General features: G+C 43.6%; 1 protein-coding gene across 1 annotated transcript in view; it reads left to right on the top strand.

Moving 5' to 3' along the window:
* The window catches only part of Drp2 (dystrophin related protein 2), a 52,621-nt gene that overhangs the window by 20,378 nt on the left and 12,420 nt on the right, over nt 1–19,823 (top strand). Inside the window, exons 2-13 of the mRNA XM_051178815.1 lie at nt 2,322–2,499; nt 6,561–6,724; nt 8,616–8,772; nt 9,644–9,764; nt 13,052–13,320; nt 13,650–13,796; nt 14,233–14,311; nt 16,386–16,446; nt 16,752–16,813; nt 18,263–18,337; nt 19,223–19,424; nt 19,624–19,709. Coding sequence (XP_051034772.1) covers nt 2,383–2,499; nt 6,561–6,724; nt 8,616–8,772; nt 9,644–9,764; nt 13,052–13,320; nt 13,650–13,796; nt 14,233–14,311; nt 16,386–16,446; nt 16,752–16,813; nt 18,263–18,337; nt 19,223–19,424; nt 19,624–19,709 — 1,540 coding nt within the window. The 5' untranslated portion in view covers nt 2,322–2,382. The remainder of the gene's footprint in view (nt 1–2,321; nt 2,500–6,560; nt 6,725–8,615; nt 8,773–9,643; nt 9,765–13,051; nt 13,321–13,649; nt 13,797–14,232; nt 14,312–16,385; nt 16,447–16,751; nt 16,814–18,262; nt 18,338–19,222; nt 19,425–19,623; nt 19,710–19,823) is intronic.

Here is a 19,823-nt window from a genome sequence, read left to right as displayed (position 1 = left end):
GCTTGCAATATTTACAGATTGGGAGAGGGCTATCCTTGAAACTGTTGCTTCAGTGGCAGAGGCCGCAAGGGCCATAACAATCATAGACCTGATCCCGAAAGCTCCTTTCCTGTATGCCGCAGAAGTTGGTCATCTGTAGAGTAGGTCTCTGGCATAGGTACCACCCTGCATATGACCATGACCGCTGTTACTTCATACATCTAACAGCTAACCAGTTGGCAGACCTGCTGAGAACAATCGAGACTTCCTCCAATATTAGCAACAATAGCAATTTGTGCATAGACCATTGGGTCAAAAGAATTTGAGCTGCATGGGTAGCATATTGCCTAGCGCCCGTGAGCATATCTAAATTCCTAGCAGGAAATCCAGCAGCAGCATTGCGTTGGGTGGTTTCTTTGCAATATTCTTGAAATTCACCTCTCCAGAGCAAATAATCACCCCCACTCAGTGTGGCTCTACAGAGCTGCATCCAATCACTAGGGGTGCAACTTAACTCTGGGAAAGACTCAAGTATTGCCTGAGTGGAAGGAGCATAGGGCCCATCAGCAGTGACAGCCTCCTTCAGTTGTTCTAGCCCTGTTATCCTGAGGATATCCATTGTCTCAATCACTGGAAACATTTGTCCTTACTTTTCTAAGGCTTCTACCTTGGTTATTAAATCTTTGACCTTCTCCTCTATCCCTCGAGGCACAGAGGCCCTACTAAAGGGATCTCAAGAAAGGGGGTTTGCCACGGCACACGACACTTGCACTCATCAGCTTCAGAAATTCTTTGTTTAATTGTTCAATTTCTGCTTCTGCTTCCAAAGTATCCTCTTCATCAGTTACGGTAGGACTATCATCTCCTAGTTGAGATCCCTCTTGCTCCCTGACAGATTTCACAGATTCTAAATCTTGTACTTCCTCAAAAGTCCTGTTCATCTCTGCCATTTGTTCGTTTACTTTAACATTGTTGCTCAGGAGCACAGCTTTAACTAGATGCCAAAGGGAAAAGGTGGCAATAGGGAAAGTATCAGAACCCTCTCCTTTATGAGCCTTTTGGAGATCTCTTTTTACCTGTTCCAATCGGGGTTGTCAAAGCCTCCAGAGTGCATAAACCAGGAATTGTGTTTCTCTAATATGGCACTGAATTCTTTAGCTGTCTTAGTTTTAATCCTGGTACCCTGCCTTTTCAATAGGGCCACTAATTGCCCACTGAGAATTTTCTGAGAGATACTGGCACCCATGCTTCAATACATCCTCATTCACTTACTTTGCTGGCTGGCCCCCAAGGGCGATCTCTTGGGTGATCCTTTCTTCCCTATGTTGGTGGGACCTCCACTTGTAAGCACTCGTACTATGATCTGCTCCACTAATAGGGCTAAGGCATAGAGATTGAAATAAGAGACAAGACAGAGGGTCGGTCATTCATTCAGCAATGTTGGGATGCTGAATGCCAAATGCCATTTATTGAGGGGTTGGGGTGGGCTTACAAACTGACTCACAGCACAGTGGAAAACAACAGGGTTCTCAGGCTTAGCTCCTCCCCAGCAGATGTGTGTTAGCAAAACAGGAAGAGTACCAATAACAACTCCGGGGGTGGGGGGCAAGATGTTCTAGCCAAGAGCTTCAGGCTTGCTCAAGGTGCCTTGGGCATCCATACAGGGCCCTACATACAGGAGCATATACAGGTGTGCACACATTTCTAGGGAAAGCACAGGTCAACCCCAGGAGTCGCTTTTTTCCTTTCCTTTGAGACCGTCTCTCATTGGTCTGGAGCTCAATAAGTATGCTAGGCTGGCTAGCCAGAGTGTTCCAGGGATCTGCCTGTTTCCCCTCCCCAGTGTTGGGATTATAAACACAAGCTACCATGTCAAGACTGTTTAAAAGTGTGCGTTCTTGGGATCAAATTAAAATTTTTATGTTTATATAGCAAGCATTTAATGGACTGAGCTGTCTCCCTGGGCCCTAAATTCAGTGTTTCTGAATTTGGGTGCCTTGGATCTGCTTTGTGCTCCCCTAATCTAGTCTAGCCTTATGTATAGTATTTGACACATGAGTATTTTATTATAATTACTAGCTTACCTAGCTGTGTCTCCAACCTATCTCATAGTAATTCATCTTTGTATCTCTAGCACGAAGCATACTAGATTAACAATAATCCTTCCTTGGCTAGCAATTAATCTTGTATGGCACAGTATCCTGGGAAGAACTATTATATAGGTCAGTTAGCTGTGGACACTTATCTGCAATAGTTAGCTGGTCCATACAGCTATTAGGATGTGCTGACTTCATTGGCTTTTTCTAGTCTTGTCTCTAATCCTCTCCTTATTACTCTTCTAGGCACTTGATGCTCAACAGTTGGTGTACTGCCAATCCTCATCCTCCATGAGCCTTGGTTCTGATGCAACCTTTGGTCATGCAGGGATGCCCTTACACCCTCCCACGATGTCATGAGTGGCATGCTGCTGACAGGTTTCATCACAGCCGCAGCCTCAGAAACACCTGTCCCCATCCTCAGGTAAGTATCCATTAGTTTTTTTTTTTTAAAGAGGGGGGGCTGTGTAAAAAGACCAGACGTAGGATCTGGGTGAATTTGTGATACCTGTACTTCCTAAGGTGCAAGGAAACTCACATGTAAATGAAAACCCTTAGATATCACACAGCCTTTTGCAGCCCATCCCTCTTCAGCCAGGAGGTAGTTATTAGGGACATACAGCAAAGAAAATTGTCAGGGTAGGCAATCCAAAGGCCCATTGTGACTAATGGGGACGAATCCCATGTTAATCTTCTGAGGGATGTATGTCTGTGGAGGTCCCAAAATAGCATGGTTTTTCACAGAATGGTTTAGGCTTTGGTAGTGTACTTTATATTCTTCTGGGTTTTTTCTCACTCTCTCCATTGGCTCGTGGCCTCAAGTCCCTAGTCTCCCTTGCAGCTCCTGGCTCAGTCCTGTTTAGAATTTTCTCTCCTTCTCTAGGAGTACAGTGATGATATTGGTAGTGTTCGTGTATGTGTGTGTGTGTGTGTGTGTGCATGCGTGTGTGTGCATGCACACGCGTGCATGTCTGTCTGTCTATCTGTCTATATTGTTAGGTAGGGGAGAGGTAGTAATCCAGATAGAGAACCTGCCTTTCCTGACAATGAGGAAAGAAGTTCAGGGGAAGCTGTCTGGAAAAGAGGGAGACATAGATACACTTTGGATTTCCCTACAAAGCTCTGAGGTCTAGAGACGGTGGGGCATGAGGGAGTACAGTGTATCCTAGAGAACAGACAAACTGGAATGCTGAGTCATTTCTAGGGGCACTGACAGCGGGTCAGTCTGTAGGCAGATGGAAGAGATGGGGGAAAGCAATAGAGAGAGTACAGATGTTCGGGAAATCATTTGGGGAAAGCTACATAAGGAAAAGTCAAGCTCCAGATGGGAATGAGGATCAGGTCTTTGTTAGTCATTTTCTCTTTTTGCATTTAGCCAGAGTAAAATCATTGCATCGATTACATCCTTAAAGCCAGGGTCAATTTAGAATTGCCCAGTAATCTACCTCTTCCTTGAAGTGTGTCTCTCATAGTGTTGAGGTGTTGAGAAGCCCGAGTTTTCTCAAAAGGCTTCCTTTGCCTATTGCCCATCCCCAACCAGCAAGCTGTCTTACATGAGCAGAGCACATGGGGGCTTCAGTGTGTGATTGTGAATGGCATAGCAGTCTTTCGTTCCTGCTTTGATGTAGTTTTTCTTCCTGCCTGCGCTATTATTGTCTCAAGGGTTCAAGGTATGGGGAGAGAATTCTGTGGATGGGGTGTGAGCAGCAAACATCTTATCCATAAAAACCAGAAAGGGAAAGAAACTGATATGGAAAGGGAAAGAAAGCTATTCCTTTTCCCCATTTGCCTATGAAATGTCCTCGGTCCCCTTCAGAGGGGAAAGGAGAGGAGAACAGGGCTCTAGAGAACACGGGGGGGGGGGAGCTGGATGGGGAATAGGAAACTAAGAAGAAAGAGTGATGAAGGGGATGAAAGGCTAACGGCCAACGGCGCCCAGCTCATTGTGTGTTCTTCTCCAGAGCACAGCCAGGACAGCTTGATCACGGCTGGGTCACAAGGGGCAGGGCTGTTTCCAACTCTGGGGCATTCCCAGTTCAAAGGACTTTGTGACACTGGCTTTAGCCCAATTAACCTAACACAAGTAATGCCTGTAACTAGAAGCCACACCCCACTCTTGGCTTGTCATCCCTGCCATCCTCCAGCCACCCCAGTTGGCTCCACTCAGGCCTCTAGAAAGGGTCAGGCAGCTGTTGCAGCTATTCCTGTAGGTGGACCTCAGCGTGGCAACAATGTGGAACTGTGGAAAGCCTAGAAGACTGTGGGAGATAAATAAGGATGGGAACAGAACCCTTTTTGGTATAAACATAGTGTTTTCTGAAAGTGCCCAGGGGTGGGGCCTGAGCTTGGGAATGTTAACCTTTTTCCAGGCAAGTTTACTAAAGAGAGATACTAGTGGTCATTTCCAGTAGAGGCTCTGCCCTTCGGTCAATGGCTTAATGGAAGAGGCCTCCCTCAGTCCCACCCAGTATTGCACAGGCTGGCACAAGGGTGTCCCCATCCCTGGCTCTCTTCATGGAGCTGCTACATTTCATTGCCTTCTCTTCCTCCATTATAGAGGCTCAATGGGATACCCAGAGCCCATGACTCTGTCCTCAGGTTACAGAGGTCTGCAGGTCATGGCTCTCCCTCTACCTCTCAAAGGCAGGACAAAGCCTTCTTTTCAGTGTCCTTCGGTGAATCTTCTGGCCTCTGTACTCATGGAAGATAATCAAATGCAGAAGGATTCTGCTACCCCAGCCTCCCAATGCAGACATTTCAGGACCCTGACCCCAGGTGTGCTGATCACATTCTAAGGTGGCTCACTTAGTTGACAGCAAGGCTTATTTCCCGAGCTCATCCTCCATCAGGCCTTGGAGAAATTGCCTTCACAAATTTTATTACTGAAGTCGTGTTATCATTTTGTCCACTTCAGAGCAGGGCTGGGCCTGAAGGCAGCAAGTGCTTTGTATCTTCCACAAGAAAGGGAAAGTTAGTCAACAGGGGCTGCCCTCTCTACACCCCTCCTCAGCACCATGGAATGCCCAGTCCTACTCCCACCATCCTTGCCAGCCTGGGAGTTAGCCGGAATTCCCCACAACAAAGCTCTGATTCACTGGGTAGGCTCTGACATGGCCACCCCCTCCAGATTCCTGGGGGGTCAGTAAACAAACAGGGTATCACCCCCCCAGACCCCACCTCCTGGCCTGGTTGAGCTCTGTTTGTCTCCCTGAGTGGGCTTGTTCAGAGCTCCTCAGGATTCTGCCTGTCCGCACTCACCAAACACAGGGTGCAGATTCCTGCTAAGGGAAAAATCATGGAAGTCCCAGGTCCTGCCATGGACTCCTCGGGCTGCACAGGTAGGGTCAGCACATGGGCTGCAGGGTGGTGGAGATCTCAGCGTGTTCCCCAAAACTTGTCCCCCATCACTTTTCCTTTCATGCTGTGGTTGTGAGCTGTGGTTTTACTGGGATGGTTGGCATCCTCAGTTGCCTAGAGAGTCTTGTAAGAAGTATGATTTTAAGACAGACAGGGAAATCGAGGAGCCACAGCCTCTAGGTGGGCCAGCTAGGTAAGCAAGATGCAGGTAGACCTGCCAGCAAGCATGAGAATCGTAGATCAGCTCAGATATAGATTCCCTCCTCCAACTCCCCTCCCTCTGCCCACTCTCTACTGCCTCTTGGCTGGGTACTTCCAGCACTATGCTCAATTGGGTGATTCGGTCAACTATAACCTAGACCAAACAGTATTCTCACCAGTGCCCAGGACTGCAACAGTAGAGTATGGAACTGAGAACTTAAGCTACAGTTTGGAGAGCTTCAAGACTAGGCCTCATGTCTGCTGACATTGGGCAGAGTCCCCTTTTAGCAAAAATCCAGAATGTTCCCTTTTTTCTCTCTCAGTCCATGTTCACCTTCATGAGCAGTGCCCTTTAGGAAGATTTCCGGGCTTCTTAAGTGGCTTGAAATGTGGGTTATAACTGGGGGAAAGTGGCCTCAAAGGCCCAGATCCACTGAAAAGTAGGATATGGGTAATGGGTCACTTTCTTTGCCTTATCTGCCTTTTATCTGAGTCTTTGTGGGGCAGCCCCTCAGCTGTATTTTCTAGAAAGTTGGGCAAAGTATGAGCCCCTGTGGATTGAGTCTATAGCCTTGTTTGAATGCTATAATTGTTCATGTTTGAACAAATCCCACCAACTTCTAATTGGATGCAGGAGCCCATTTGCACACTCATTCTGGCAAAATTTCTAATGGGGAAGGGGGAAGAGAGAAGGAAGCAGTATACTGAACTCCTATGCCTGTCCCAAGAGAAGACCTTCCAGTGAGTGGGACTCTAGAGTCCTGCAGCTCACCCCTTGAATCCACACCCACACAAAGTAGGATAGGATTTCTGGACCCTGGGCCTGGACTTTCTCTTTTCTTCCTCACTTGTGCCCCACATTTAGCTTAGCATAGAACAGGCCATGTCAAAGTCCAGGGACCACAGACTTTTTTTGTTTCTGTCCAGGTTAGAGCTGCGGTCACCATCCCTGCACCCCCTTGGGATGGTGCCAGGGATCCCTGCCAAAGTCCAAAGCTCCTGAACGGATCCATTGGAGCCATTGGCCCCCTGGAATCATCAGCCATGAATCTGTGTTGGAATGAAATAAAAAAGAAGTCTCACAACCTCCGGTAAGGACTAACTCCTAGAAACTGATACTTTAGGGATTGACTAGGACAGTATTGGGCTACCTTTGTGGCTGCAGCCCCCCCCCCCGACACACAAACACAACAGCCTCACTATCTACTTCTTTCCATCTTTCTCTGGCACCAAGGGAAGAATCCTGGGTTAGAAGTAAGGAAATTTCTGTCTTAACATGTTTTAAGTAGTTGTGTCATTTTGAATGAGTTGTTGGGGTCTTCTGAATTCCACGTTCCACTTGGTTTGGTTTTGTCCTAAGAATGTAGCTCAGGCTGGCTCGGCATTCTCTGCAGGCTGGCCTTGAATCATGGAATCACTTTACCTCTCCAGGGCTAGGCTTTATTACACTTGGCTTCGTTCTTTGGTTTTTGGTCAGTGGAGGAATAAATAACACCTGTTACCCCACCTCACAGCATTGTCATGAGCATCCAAATGACATGGGAAAATGATCTCTAAACTTAAAAGTGTTGCTATGTTGATAAAAATGAAGTGATTGTTCCCGCTTCCTCTTCTTATGGCTATCCGGCCTTGGAGCGTTTCATCTGTACACTCCCATCCTTTTCTTGCATTTTGTTTTATTTATTTGTTTAGACACAGGGTCCATGTATTCCAGACTGTCCTTAAAGTCACTATCTAGAACTTCTGATCCTTCTGTTTCCAGCTCCTTCGTACTTGGATTACAGGCATAAACCACCATGTCCAGTTTATCTGGTCATGGAAATCAAACTTCATGCCTGCTAGGCAAGTACTCTACCAACTGAGCTGCATCTGTAGCCCACTTGGCATCTTTTTATGTCCTTTGCTCCCATCCACGGGTTATATCAGCTTGGATAGGTGCAACTCAGTAAGAGCCTAAGGGCAATTTCTATGTGGTTTTTTTTTTCTTTCTGCCCTTGTGTGAGTCTCATTCTTTTAAAATCTCCATTGCCTACCACCAAAGCCCAAGCTTGTGGCTTCTAGAGGTCTGTAATGAGGTGAGGAAGTGTAGAAAAGCTGAAAGAAAGCAGGCTGGAGCACCAGATATAACTGGTTTCAAATCACAGATCTGCGTCAGTCACTTAAATCTGTAGTTATGAACAAACTAATCTTTGGAAACAATAATGCCCACCCTATAAGACTGTTGTAAGAACCAGTTGACATAATTTAGAAGTTTTTTCCAGGTATAGGGAAGCAGAAGACAAAGATAGTTGTTAGTGCCAACTAAGAGGAATGAGATTAATAGCTGCATCAGGCCTTGACCAGCTTCCAACTTACTACCATTAGACCTTAACTCATAATTCATTTGAGAGTTGGGGGCAAACAGACATATGATTATATGATAATTTTTTGATTCGGCATTTCCAATGTTTTTGTCATCTATTGAGTCCCTTTGGGCTGGTGGGGTTTATGTGCATCCTTGCTCAAATTTTTGCCCATATTCAACCATCCACCCTGCCCTTCCCAAAAGCTGCATTCTCTTCTGTGCAGAGTATCCTATGTGGCTGAGCAGACTGATGTGATTTGGATTCTGCCAGGGCAAGAAGGGAGCCAGATTGCTGCCACCCCTAATGTCCTTGCTCAGTTTCTTACTCATCTTGTCATGCATGGTGCTGGACATGCAGCTGAGGTGACCAAAACCCACAAAATAATGTTTTAAACCATTTTGCAATGGAATAGCTCCCAAACACTATTCTACTACTGCACACCTGTGGTGAAACCTCAGGAACGTTCATCAGTAGATATAAGGGGAAGGGCCTCCTGGGCCTTCTGGGCCTCCTTCCACTTCAGTTACAGCAGTTCATTTGAATGCATTTTGTATATTAAAGTATTTGTATAGTAAAGGAAGAATTGCTTTTGTCACTTAAAAAGTAATTGAGTCACTGAACTTACTGTTACATGCAGTGCTCGCCTAGAGGCCTTCTCAGACCACAGTGGAAAACTTCAGCTTCCACTCCAAGAGATTATTGACTGGCTCAGCCAAAAGGATGAGGAGTTATCAGCTCAGCTGCCCCTGCAAGGGGATGTGGCCCTGGTACAACAGGAGAAGGAGACACATGCGGTAGGTTAGACTCCTGGAGGTTTGGTATGGAGCCACTCAGCAGGAAATACTCTTTCACAGTACCCTGACACACAGGCCCTCAGTTCTACTCAGTCACCTAAAGCAGAAGGTGATGGTATGCCATCCTAGTGTGGAGCTTGCACTCCACAGAGCTAGCCAAGTCTTGCCATCAAATTTAAAACCCTGCTGTGATTTATAAGGAGAACATGGACAAATGACTATACTATGATGTTTAAAATGCAAATTATAAAACTATAGATCTCAGTTACATAAAAATGTATATAGATAGGTGTATATATTCAGAAGTGGCATGGGGTGGGGGAAATACACCAACACATTAACAGTGTTTAACTCTAGGTGATAAGACTGTAATTCTCTTTGATTTTTGTAATTCTCCATAATTTTTAATTTAGTTTTAATTTTTAATTTATAGGTTTCCGAACTTTTAAATATTTCTGTGACATCACCTCTATAATCAGAAAATGACCAATAACTCTTTGTTTTGTTTTTAAGACAAGTTTTTACTACATAGACTTAGCTAGCCTCCAATTTACTACATAGCTCAGATTGGACTCAAGCTAATTATAAAACCCAGGCTGGCCTCACACTGAGTCTTCCATAAAGCTAAGCTCTACTCTATGTTTCTTCTGCTCTGTGCCATAGCCAGACTCATTGCACATGAACCAGACTTCCTAGCATTAGAGTTATTTTCTGCCTATAGGGAGGACCGACCTTTTCAACCCTGGGTAACACTAAAATACCTAGTAATGCCACAGGACCAAGTTACTTTGAGAAGAAAGGTTGTTGACCATGGGAAAAAAATGAAGTGATTGAAAGGCTTTCTTTTCCTGTTAACTGCAAACCTTCACAGGCCTTTATGGAAGAAGTCAAGTCTAAGGGCCCCTATATCTACTCCGTTCTGGAATCTGCTCAGGCATTCCTGTCCCAGCACCCATTTGAGGAATTAGAAGAGCCTCATTCTGAGAGCAAAGGTAGGTGGACTTCCTGTCTTCCCCCACTTCTTGAGCTATCCCTACCACTAAACAAACACCTCTGTGCCTTTCACAAGCTCCTTTTCTCAGCGGTTACTTAGGAAGGTAGTTTTCTCTAGTGAGCCCAAAGTCAGAAAGGGACAAGAGTCACAGTTATTTAAAAAAAAAAAAAAAAAAAAAAAAAAAAAAAAAAAAGGAATCTTAAGCAGGCTTTACCAGTGTGTGACCTAAAGAGGTATATGGCTCTTCAGAGTAGCATGTGTAGCTATGTAAGGAGATATTAGGAAGAAAGGAGGGAGGGGAGGGAGGGAAGGGAGGAGGGAGGGAGGAGGAGAGGAGGGAGGGGAGAGGAGTGAGAAGCTGAAATTACTACCTTCATTTTCAAATTTGCATGAGAGGATACCAATAAATAAATGGAATATAAATTTAAAACATTAGAAAAACCTGATTTATTCCAACATAGAGGGAAATTGGCAATGTTGGTATTAGCCAACAACTACTGTAAGGTCTAAGAGACCTGCCCCAGCCCCTACCCAAGGTTCCAAAGGTAAAATGCTTCTCAGGAGCGAAGAAGGGGGTAAAAGATTTCTGTAGTAACTTCACATAGTATCTGAGGGTCATTTTCATTATTTCTTCTTTAGTTCAAATTCTCTTGTTTTAATTGTCTATAATTTCTCTCTGATTTTCTGTCCCAGTTCTATCATTCTTATTCCTTCTACATTCTACACTCTTCTAATCTTATATGTTCTCAATCTTCTGTCTTCTCTCTATATTATTATTCTACCTGCCATTACAAAATCCCAAGCATATATACCTCCATTCACTAGCAACTTATTAATACTTAAGAAAAACTACAAGGAAAATTCTCAGAGGTACAGGCATTCTTTGAAGATACATAACAAAACTTAACAGCTGCTGCTGTGAGGAGGTTTCTGCTACAGGTTACAAGGTGAGAAAACTAAACCACTGAGAGATCAAAGGAAAAGACAAGGAATACATGTATTATTTTACATTTCTTAAGTGTGATTAATAATATCTGGATATTGTTAGTCAGTTATGTGCTACTGATCTCTAGAACAAGGACAGACACCTGTAATACCTCTCCAATTTGTCATAAATCTTTGAAGGACTTAGATCTAGTAAGGCCAGGCATCTGCAATTCCTCTCTGTGAAAGTTCCTCCTGTGATCCCTCTGCAAGGACTTCTGTCTGGCAAAATCATACTGTCAGGTAGTTAATTATACAGAACAGGCTTCTAAGTTTTTCACCATAATGTGGAGAGCACAGTGGAGAGAACTCATCTTCCTGACCATCCACAAATGTATGTTCTCTCAGTAGATGGAATTGTTTTTAGGGGTTAATTACTTTATTATTGAATTATATTGTAAAGTCTGCATGTAGGAATTAGTAAATGCTTTGCATTTACATTGAGGACACATTTACTCTAGTGGAATGAAACAGAAACAGACAAAAGACCAAGTACACTTTTTAAAAAATGACATGTTTTACCTGGACCTACTTTTGCTATATTGAACCATACTTTTCTTATTCCAGACTGACCTTGCATGTAGTATATGTTAAGTCTGATATCTCCTCACATTTTAAAACATTAATTGGGGCTTCTCACACATTTTAATTATAAACAAAAGACTGAAAGCAGTATAGATGGAATATTTTTACGAGATAAACATACAAACAGTAGGAAAACACCCAAAGCTATTCTTAGGGAAAACATGAAGTGACTCATGAGAGAAATTACAGAGACACATTTATCCACAGTCAGTGACCCCATGGCCATGCCAAGTGGGGCTCTGCAACAGAGGATTGCTCATCTGGTAGATTGGCCTGTTCAACACTAGTTGTCATTTGCTGTAACTCTTACAGTCTCCAAGAAACTACAAAACAATCTTAAAAGCAAAGAAGTTAGGTAATAACCTTTGAGATTAAAATTGATTGTGGCTTGTCAATACTGACCCTGGTGACTTCTGGAACTGACTTCATAGGGAGGGACATTTTCTGTCTAGATTCCAGTAAACTGCTAATGTGGCATCCATGGAAATTAAGTCTGAGTGTTGGTCAAGTAAAGCCCTCCAGAAAGAATCCTGAGCCCTGACACATGAAGTGAATAGACTAGAAAGAAGCCTTCACTAGTAGAGTCCTTTTTACACACTGATTATAAGCTCAGCTGATTTCTTGTCTCTCAGTGAGCCAGTTAGCACATAACTTGCTGCTCAATGGGCTTCAAGTATGGCAGGGTACAGAATGAGTAAGGCCATCCCACATAGCCTGGGTCTATAAACACTGAATCCCCTTTAGGCAGGAAGTCTGAGGGACAAGGAGGAAACCAAAAAAGAAGGAGCTCAATTAGAAAAGCTTGGCACAAGGTACTGGAGCTTCCTTTCTTTGGATTTTAGTGAACAGTGGACACTAGTGCCTAAATCATTTCCTGGGGGCATATGAATAGGACTAGATGATTTACCTCACCACACCTCTTAAAATAGTTTATTCATTATTTACCCTACCTTTTAAAAATGAGAAAGCTTTAATGTAAGGGAGAAAGGAAACTAAAATGGCCTCATGTGGCAGTAGATTCATGAACCAATACATGATGAAATTGCATTGTGTGTGTGTGTGTGTGTGTGTGTGTGTGTGTGTGTGCACTTGCACAAAAATGAATACAAGAAAAGCCAGGGAACTCTAAACAAAATTGACAGATTATATCAATGCCAAAATCCTGGGTGTTATGTGGTATTATCAGTTTATAAGACATTACCATTTTGGTAAAAGGTGCAGGAATTATCAATATTATATCTTACAACCAAAAACTAATGTATAATAATCTCAATATAAAAAGTTTAATTTTTAAAGAAACCTTGGTATGTGGGTCAGTGAGATGACTCAGTTTGATAAAAGTGCTTGCCCCAGAGCCTGATCCCTGAGACCCACTTTGTAGAAAGAGAAAGCCAACTCCAGCACACTGTGTTCTGACCTCCACACAGGCACTGTAAAAAACACATGCATGCACACACACACAGAGACATGAACACAAAATAAATATGCACATACATAAATACATAAATAAATGTAATAAAAATTTAAAGCTCCAAATGTTCAAAAGGAGTTCAGCCATGGAAATATATATGTGAATATGAATATTTGCATACAAACAGGCACACACTGGTGTCCTAAACGCCACATTTATAGGCAAGCATGCGCATTTGCCTTAAGTCTTTCTCTGGATTGCCTCTGCCAAGGTAGTTTGACTTGGCTTCCTGACTGTACTCACAGATACCTCCCCCAGACAGAGAATTCAGAATCTTAGCCGCTTTGTGTGGAAGCAGGCAACGGTAGCCAGTGAGCTGTGGGAGAAGCTGACAGCCCGCTGTGTGGATCAGCATCGCCACATTGAGCATACACTCGAACATCTATTGGAGATCCAAGGGACAATGGAGGAACTGAGCAGTACTCTGACCCAAGCCGAGGGAGTCCGAGCCACTTGGGAACCCATTGGGGATCTCTTCATTGATTCCCTTCCAGAGCATATTCAAGCCATCAAGGTATGGAGGCCTCCTTTCCTGATGTCCTTTCACAGTACCAGTCTTCCTTCTGCTGAGACTTAGTTGTTGGCCTGGGCCTCAGCTGAGCCTCTTTTAGTTATGTGCTAGTTTGTCTTTTGCCATCTCTATCCTACTGTTTTCTTTCCCTGGCTTTCTGATATGATTACAAGAAAGAATAAATCCAGTGACCACTCACATCTTAGTCTGTGGCACAAATGGCCAAGTAGCTGGGTGATGTTGACACTGAACATGGGAAGGGAAGGTGAATGAGTAATGTGTCCTTTCTCCTACTCTCTGTCTGCTGTGGCACTTGGGTTCTGGTTTTCTAGCTATTCAAAGAAGAATTCTCCCCTGTGAAAGATGGAGTGAAGTTAGTAAATGATCTGGCCCACCAACTGGCCATTTCTGATGTACACTTGTCAATGGAGAATTCAAGGGCTCTGGAACAGATCAACATCCGGTGGAAGCAGCTTCAGGTAGAGGAGCACCCTGAAATGAGCATTTGGGTGGCATCTGGGTACGGTCAGGGTTTGGGAGGAAGTGTATGCAGGCCCAAAGAATATCATGGGTTTGTAAATGAAAACTACCCAGGAAAGTAATAGGAGAGAATGAGGAGTCAGAAGAGAAACTTCTCAACCTCTGGACTGCAGGAAGTGGCTGAACTGGAAGAATGTGAGGAGCTTGTCTAGATTTAAGCACACTGGTTATATTGAAAGCACACTTGGGAGAATTACCTTGGCTCAGAACTTTCTTTGATCCTTGTCAGTGTGAGAGGAGGATGGGAGTTGGGTGACTGTAGATGGGATTGGAACGGGAGAAAGGCTAGCCTGTGAGGGAGCTCATAAGGATACTCGAAAGCAACTGCAGATTCCATACCAAATGGCTAGAAATAACCCACTGTTCTTTCCATAGATGTCAGTTGGTGAAAGACTTAAGCAGCTCCAGGATGCCCACCGCGACTTTGGACCTGGGTCACAGCACTTCCTCTCCAGTACGTGAGCCAAACTAGAGTGCATGTAGCAGAACCTTAGCCATTTTCCAAGAGAATCTACTGTTGTCCAGTGGGGGTCTGGTGAGAGTCCAGTATATCTTGGCATCCAAGAAACAATAAGGAAAAAGCAGTGTAGTGTGATGGTTAGGGCAGCCTCCCCAGTCTGAGAGAGCTAGGTCTTGACCTAAGAAGTCTGCCAATTTGAAAAATTGGTGTACTCTCTTTGAACCTCTTGAACCTCTTCTTTCCAATCTGAAAAGGGGAGATTTCTTAACTCTTAATGTTTTAAATATTAAATATGTTTATTTGTGCAACAGTTTTGCTGTGAGCCAGGTACTTTTCTGGGCACTGGAGACATGCTGGTGGGAGAAAAAAATGCAGGCAGAAACCCTTAGATTTAGATTGCATTCTAGTGAAGGAAACAGATCATAATCAACCAAGTGGACAGGTACAAGAGACATTTGTGGCAAGTGCTATGGAAAATATGCCTTAAAGCTAAGAAGGCATGCCTAGGGAGGACTAGACTTAAAGGAAAGAGACACTGAAGAGTTCTCGCTGAGAGGGTGGCTAGAGAGAAGTAACACTGCAGCACATTCATTGACAAGGTGGCAATTTTACAGAGTTCTAAAGGCAGTGAAAGAATAACCACATAGGAAGCTTAGGGAACCACAATGCAGAAATTCTAGCCCCTTCAAGCGGGAATGGAGTGGGGTGGGCTGGGGTGGGCTAGGGTGGGCTGAGGGATAGTGAGGAGACCTATGGAGAAAAACACAAAGGGAAGAGCAGAGAAGTCAGAGCACAGTGGGCCTTGTAGGTAACAGTAAGAACTTGAGATTTTATTCCAGATGGAATAGAGGATTTTTGATAGGGTTTCAGGAGTGGGGTGACATGATCTGACTTAGACACTTCGGCATGATTTCAGAATACATTGTTAGGGGCCAGAGAGGGTACAGAGAGACCTCTCAAAATTTGTTGCACAATAATCCACATGGTGATACTGGCCTAGACCAAGGAGGTCACAGTGGAGATGGCAAAAATATCCAAAAAGGATACAAGACATGAGCATAGTATCTGGCACATAGGAGGAGCTCAATAAATGTGGTTAGGATTATTGCCTTATAGCCAGGTTCACAGAGCTATAGCTGCAGAGAATTCTTATATTCAGCTAAGTTGCAGTGAGTGAGCAGAGGGGCCAGGTTAGCTGAGCCTGTTAAGATCTCGGTGATATAGACAGAGGGTTGAAAGAGCCACTTATAAAAGAGAAATGGCCAGTACTACTCCCTCTCCCCAACAGTTCTGAGAAGGTTAACTTTATAGGGGAATGACTTTGAGCTTCATGAGACAATAGTTCATAGCTGCAGGAGCAGGCCAGTTACTTGCATTAAATAGGTTTAAAAAGACTTCTTAAGGCAAATATTGGGGTTATGAAATATTCCTGCTCATGTTCTAGCCCTGTGTCTGGTTCAATTAGGGCATCAGTGACAACCTTTCCCCCTTCTCTTGCTCCAGCATCAAGAAACAAAGTGTGTTTATTGTAAGTGTCCCTCCCTGGGAGCTGTTAACAGATGGAAGGAATTGTTATTTCCTTTTGTGTCTAACCTTTGAGGAAGGATAGAGTGTAAGAATGGCCAAGGTGGTGGTGCACGCCTTTAATCCCAGTACTCAGGAGGCACAGGCAGGCGGACATCTGTGAGTTTGAGGCCAGTCTAGTCTACAGATTGAGTTCCAGGACAGCCAGGACTACTCAGTGAAACCCTGCCTCATCCCTCCCCCCCCCCCGAAAGGTCAAGATGGGCTGGAGAGGTGGCTAATTGGTTAAGAGCACTTGTTCTTGCCAAGGACAGGGGATCAATTACTAGTTCCCACATGGTAGCACCCAACCATCTCTAAGTCTAGTACCAGGGCATCTAATGTCCTCTTCTGACTTCTGCAAGCACACATGTGGCACACAGTCCTTCATACATGCAGGCAAAACAGTCACATAAAATGAATTAATCTAATTAAGTAATTTAAGAAAGGCCAGAATGCTTGAAGAATACTAGTGGCCAGCTTTCTTTCTCTTCTCTTTTACCAGCTTCTGTCCAGGTTCCCTGGGAAAGAGCAATTTCTCCCAATAAAGTTCCCTACTACATCAAGTGAGTGATCATCAGAACCAGGAGTTGGTCAGTCACCTGCCAATGCCATCACCTGCCTTTCACTTTCCTAACTTGGTCACTTATGTGCATTGAGAGTCCCCTGCTTAGTCTAATGATTCCTGCAGCTTGTCAGAAGTGCTGAAGGTTCTGCCTGAATGATGGTAAACTCTAGTGTATTAGTATCTGCAGAGTTCGTCTTTGCATTGTGCAGCTTCTTGCAACCCACCTTTCACTGACTAATGGGCTTGTGCCTGCAAAGGGTGTTGAGGATGTGATGTTGGTGCTATTGATGCTTTTGTTTGTAGCCACCAGGCTCAGACCACATGCTGGGACCATCCCAAGATGACTGAGTTATACCAAACCCTAGGTGAGAATGCAAGATTCTTATATGTGGTGGGGATGTGTACAGTTATCTTTGTCTTATACTCCATCAGTGTATGAATGAAGAATATGTACCATATGCACAAAATGGAATAATATTCTTTAGTCTTAAAATAATACCCTTTGGATGATATGGATAAATCCAGAGAATATCAGACTAACTGAAATAAGGCTTGAAAACAAGATCAAACACTGCATTATCCCACTTACATAAGGAATTGAAGATAGATTCATGGAATCAGACAGTAAAATGGTGACTATCAGAGACTAAGGGATAAGAAAACAAGAAGGTAATGGTCATATGCCAGTCTCATTTATGCCACAAGAATAGGTCCTAGAGCTCTGCTGTATGACATAGTGAATATAGTTAACAGCACTATTTTCATGTGTCAGCCTACTAGGAGAATAATCTTACATTAAGTGTTCTTAGCAGCAATATACATTACTAATAGTAATATTGATAAATAATATGGGAGGAAACTTTGTTAACATTGGATAGGTTTATGACACAGATTGTGGTGATAGCTTCATGGTGTATACTTGTCATCAAAATTACCAAGGGATATACATAAAATACATGCCTGCGCTTCCTGTCACTTCACATATAGCTTTTTGCATGTCCATTGTACTTCAATAAGGTAATTTTTAAAAGGGTAGAACAGCTCCTCTGCATCTCCCTCAACAGCATATCTCCATTCCCCTCTGGACCAATTTTAGTATCCTTAGAAAGTTAGTCTTGAAGACATGAATTTTAATGTGATTTGAATGGCAGTCTCTGGTCTACAATGAGGGAGACTCTTTCATGTCTTGTCTTTACCTGCTAGGAGAAATATATCATATGTCACAAGTTTATCCATGTGGCTACAATTAGAACGTTTTCACTGTTGTAGGGGATACTACTGGATATAGCCTTTATTTACCCATTGTATTGCTGACAGGAACATGGGTCCCTAGTTTAGAGTGAATATGTGTAATGCTGCTGAAAAGTTCTTGTGTGTGGCTTCTCTTACATGTGTGCAAGGATTTTTCCAGGGTATGCTTTTAGTGCGTAGATCATAACATTATTTTAGCATGTTAAAACAATCTTCTTCAAAAGCAGAAATAGAGCAGGAACTATCGGTGAGCAAGGGTCAGATTTGATAATAATTTTATTCTTTTGTCCAGTAATGATTTGCTTTCTGAAATGTGATATTAAATACATTTCTTACCGTGAGTCTTAGCAAAGAAGTGTTTGCATATGACTGTTGTGGAATATAGCTGCTTTGATGGCAGGATGTATAGGTTCCACTTTACTGAGTAATAATACCAAGTTGTTTTCCTAGTAGTCAGATCAGAGCTCACTTCCACTAACAGCCCTAGTTCATACATATCCTTGTTGAACTTGTTCTTCTTTACCCTTGTCTGGCCTAAGTGAGTCTCTTTCTGTTCTTTGCAGCTGATCTGAACAACATTAAGTTCTCAGCTTATCGGACTGCCATGAAGCTCCGCAGAGTCCAGAAGGCCCTGCGCTGTATGTTTCAGTTGTTCTTCCCATGGCTTTCACCCTCATCCTCATCTCCCTCGCCTGTCTGCTTCTTCCCATTTGCATCCAACCCTGGCCAGAGTCATTGACATTTTGATGGGAACTCTACAGATACTGGGACATACTGACTGAAATTTTGCTCTTTCTACTCACCCCAAGCCTTGTTTTCAAAGTGATTCCACAGCTATCCGATTCCTAGTCCCTTTTCCCTAGCCAGCTTAGATAAACAAGAAACTGCTTTGCAGCAGGCAGTATCTGATTCATGGTTTGCTGTCTTGGGGTTATTAGATGCAGCAACAGAATTGTTAAGACAACTATTTAAGACAATAGTTGGTCATCAGCATATGCAGATATGTTGTACCTTCTGGCCTTGTTCAGAGGTACTGTTCATTTAAACATCCTTTCCCAGGTGTCTAGCTAGGCTGACTCAGTGCCACAGGAAATTAAAATATCTTCCTGGTGTATGTCACATTCAGCCAGCCATGCACAACTCTTTGCAAACAGTACTAAGCTTCCTAGAACAGGGCTCAGTCCTCTGTACCTCTGAAATTAGTTTAAAAGAGAGAAGAAACTTTGCAAATAGAGAAGTGTAAAATGAGATATGATCCCCTGGGAGTAAGAGATGTATGTTCATTCACATGTCACCATTTTGTCAACACTGATGTGAAAGAACTTATGTATACAGAGACATGCTACATTAACTTGGGTGACATCTTACTGCTTTTCTCTTTCATGGGATGGGGGTCATGGGAAAAATAAGTTTATGGCATATTTATCAGTGGTTGGTCTGGAGTTGGTACCAGATTTGGTGATGTGGTGGCCTTGCCTCATCAGTTCCCTGGGCTGCATTTTCCTTTTCGTCTTTATTCCCAGTGGATCTGGTAACTTTGACTACAGCTCTAGAGATCTTCAATGAGCACGATCTGCAGGCCAGTGAACATGTGATGGACGTGGTGGAGGTCATTCACTGCCTGACTGCCTTGTATGAACGACTAGAGGAGGAAAGAGGCATCCTGGTCAATGTGCCACTGTGTGTAGACATGAGCCTCAACTGGCTCCTTAATGTTTTTGATAGGTAAGCTTTCAGTCCTGGAAACCTCCCTGCTCAAACCAATGGGGCTTCTCCACTGGCCATGGTGGGAAGATCTTGTGCCCATGGATCAATTCAGCTTAGGGCATGGTTGGTCACTGGGTCCAATCAGTAAGGAAAAAGACTGCCAAGATATTAGCCCTTTACATATATTCATGTTCTTTGTCTCTTCCTTTAAACCTAGTGGTCGCAGTGGAAAAATGCGAGCATTGTCCTTTAAGACTGGCATCGCATGCCTGTGTGGCACCGAAGTGAAAGAAAAACTCCAGTGTGAGTACAACCCCAGCATCTGCAGTGATGTTGGGTGGGGAAGGTGTGTTGCAGGGGGAAGAAAGAGAGACCATAAAATAAGCAGAATTTAGATCTTTTGACTCAGCAGATGAG

The sequence above is a fragment of the Phodopus roborovskii genome, unplaced genomic scaffold, assembly GCF_943737965.1.
Source record: "Phodopus roborovskii unplaced genomic scaffold, PHOROB, whole genome shotgun sequence".
Taxonomy (NCBI): Eukaryota; Metazoa; Chordata; class Mammalia; order Rodentia; family Cricetidae; genus Phodopus; species Phodopus roborovskii.
The sequence above is the reverse complement of the archived record's forward strand: the minus strand, read 5'-3'. Positions and strand labels throughout refer to the sequence as shown.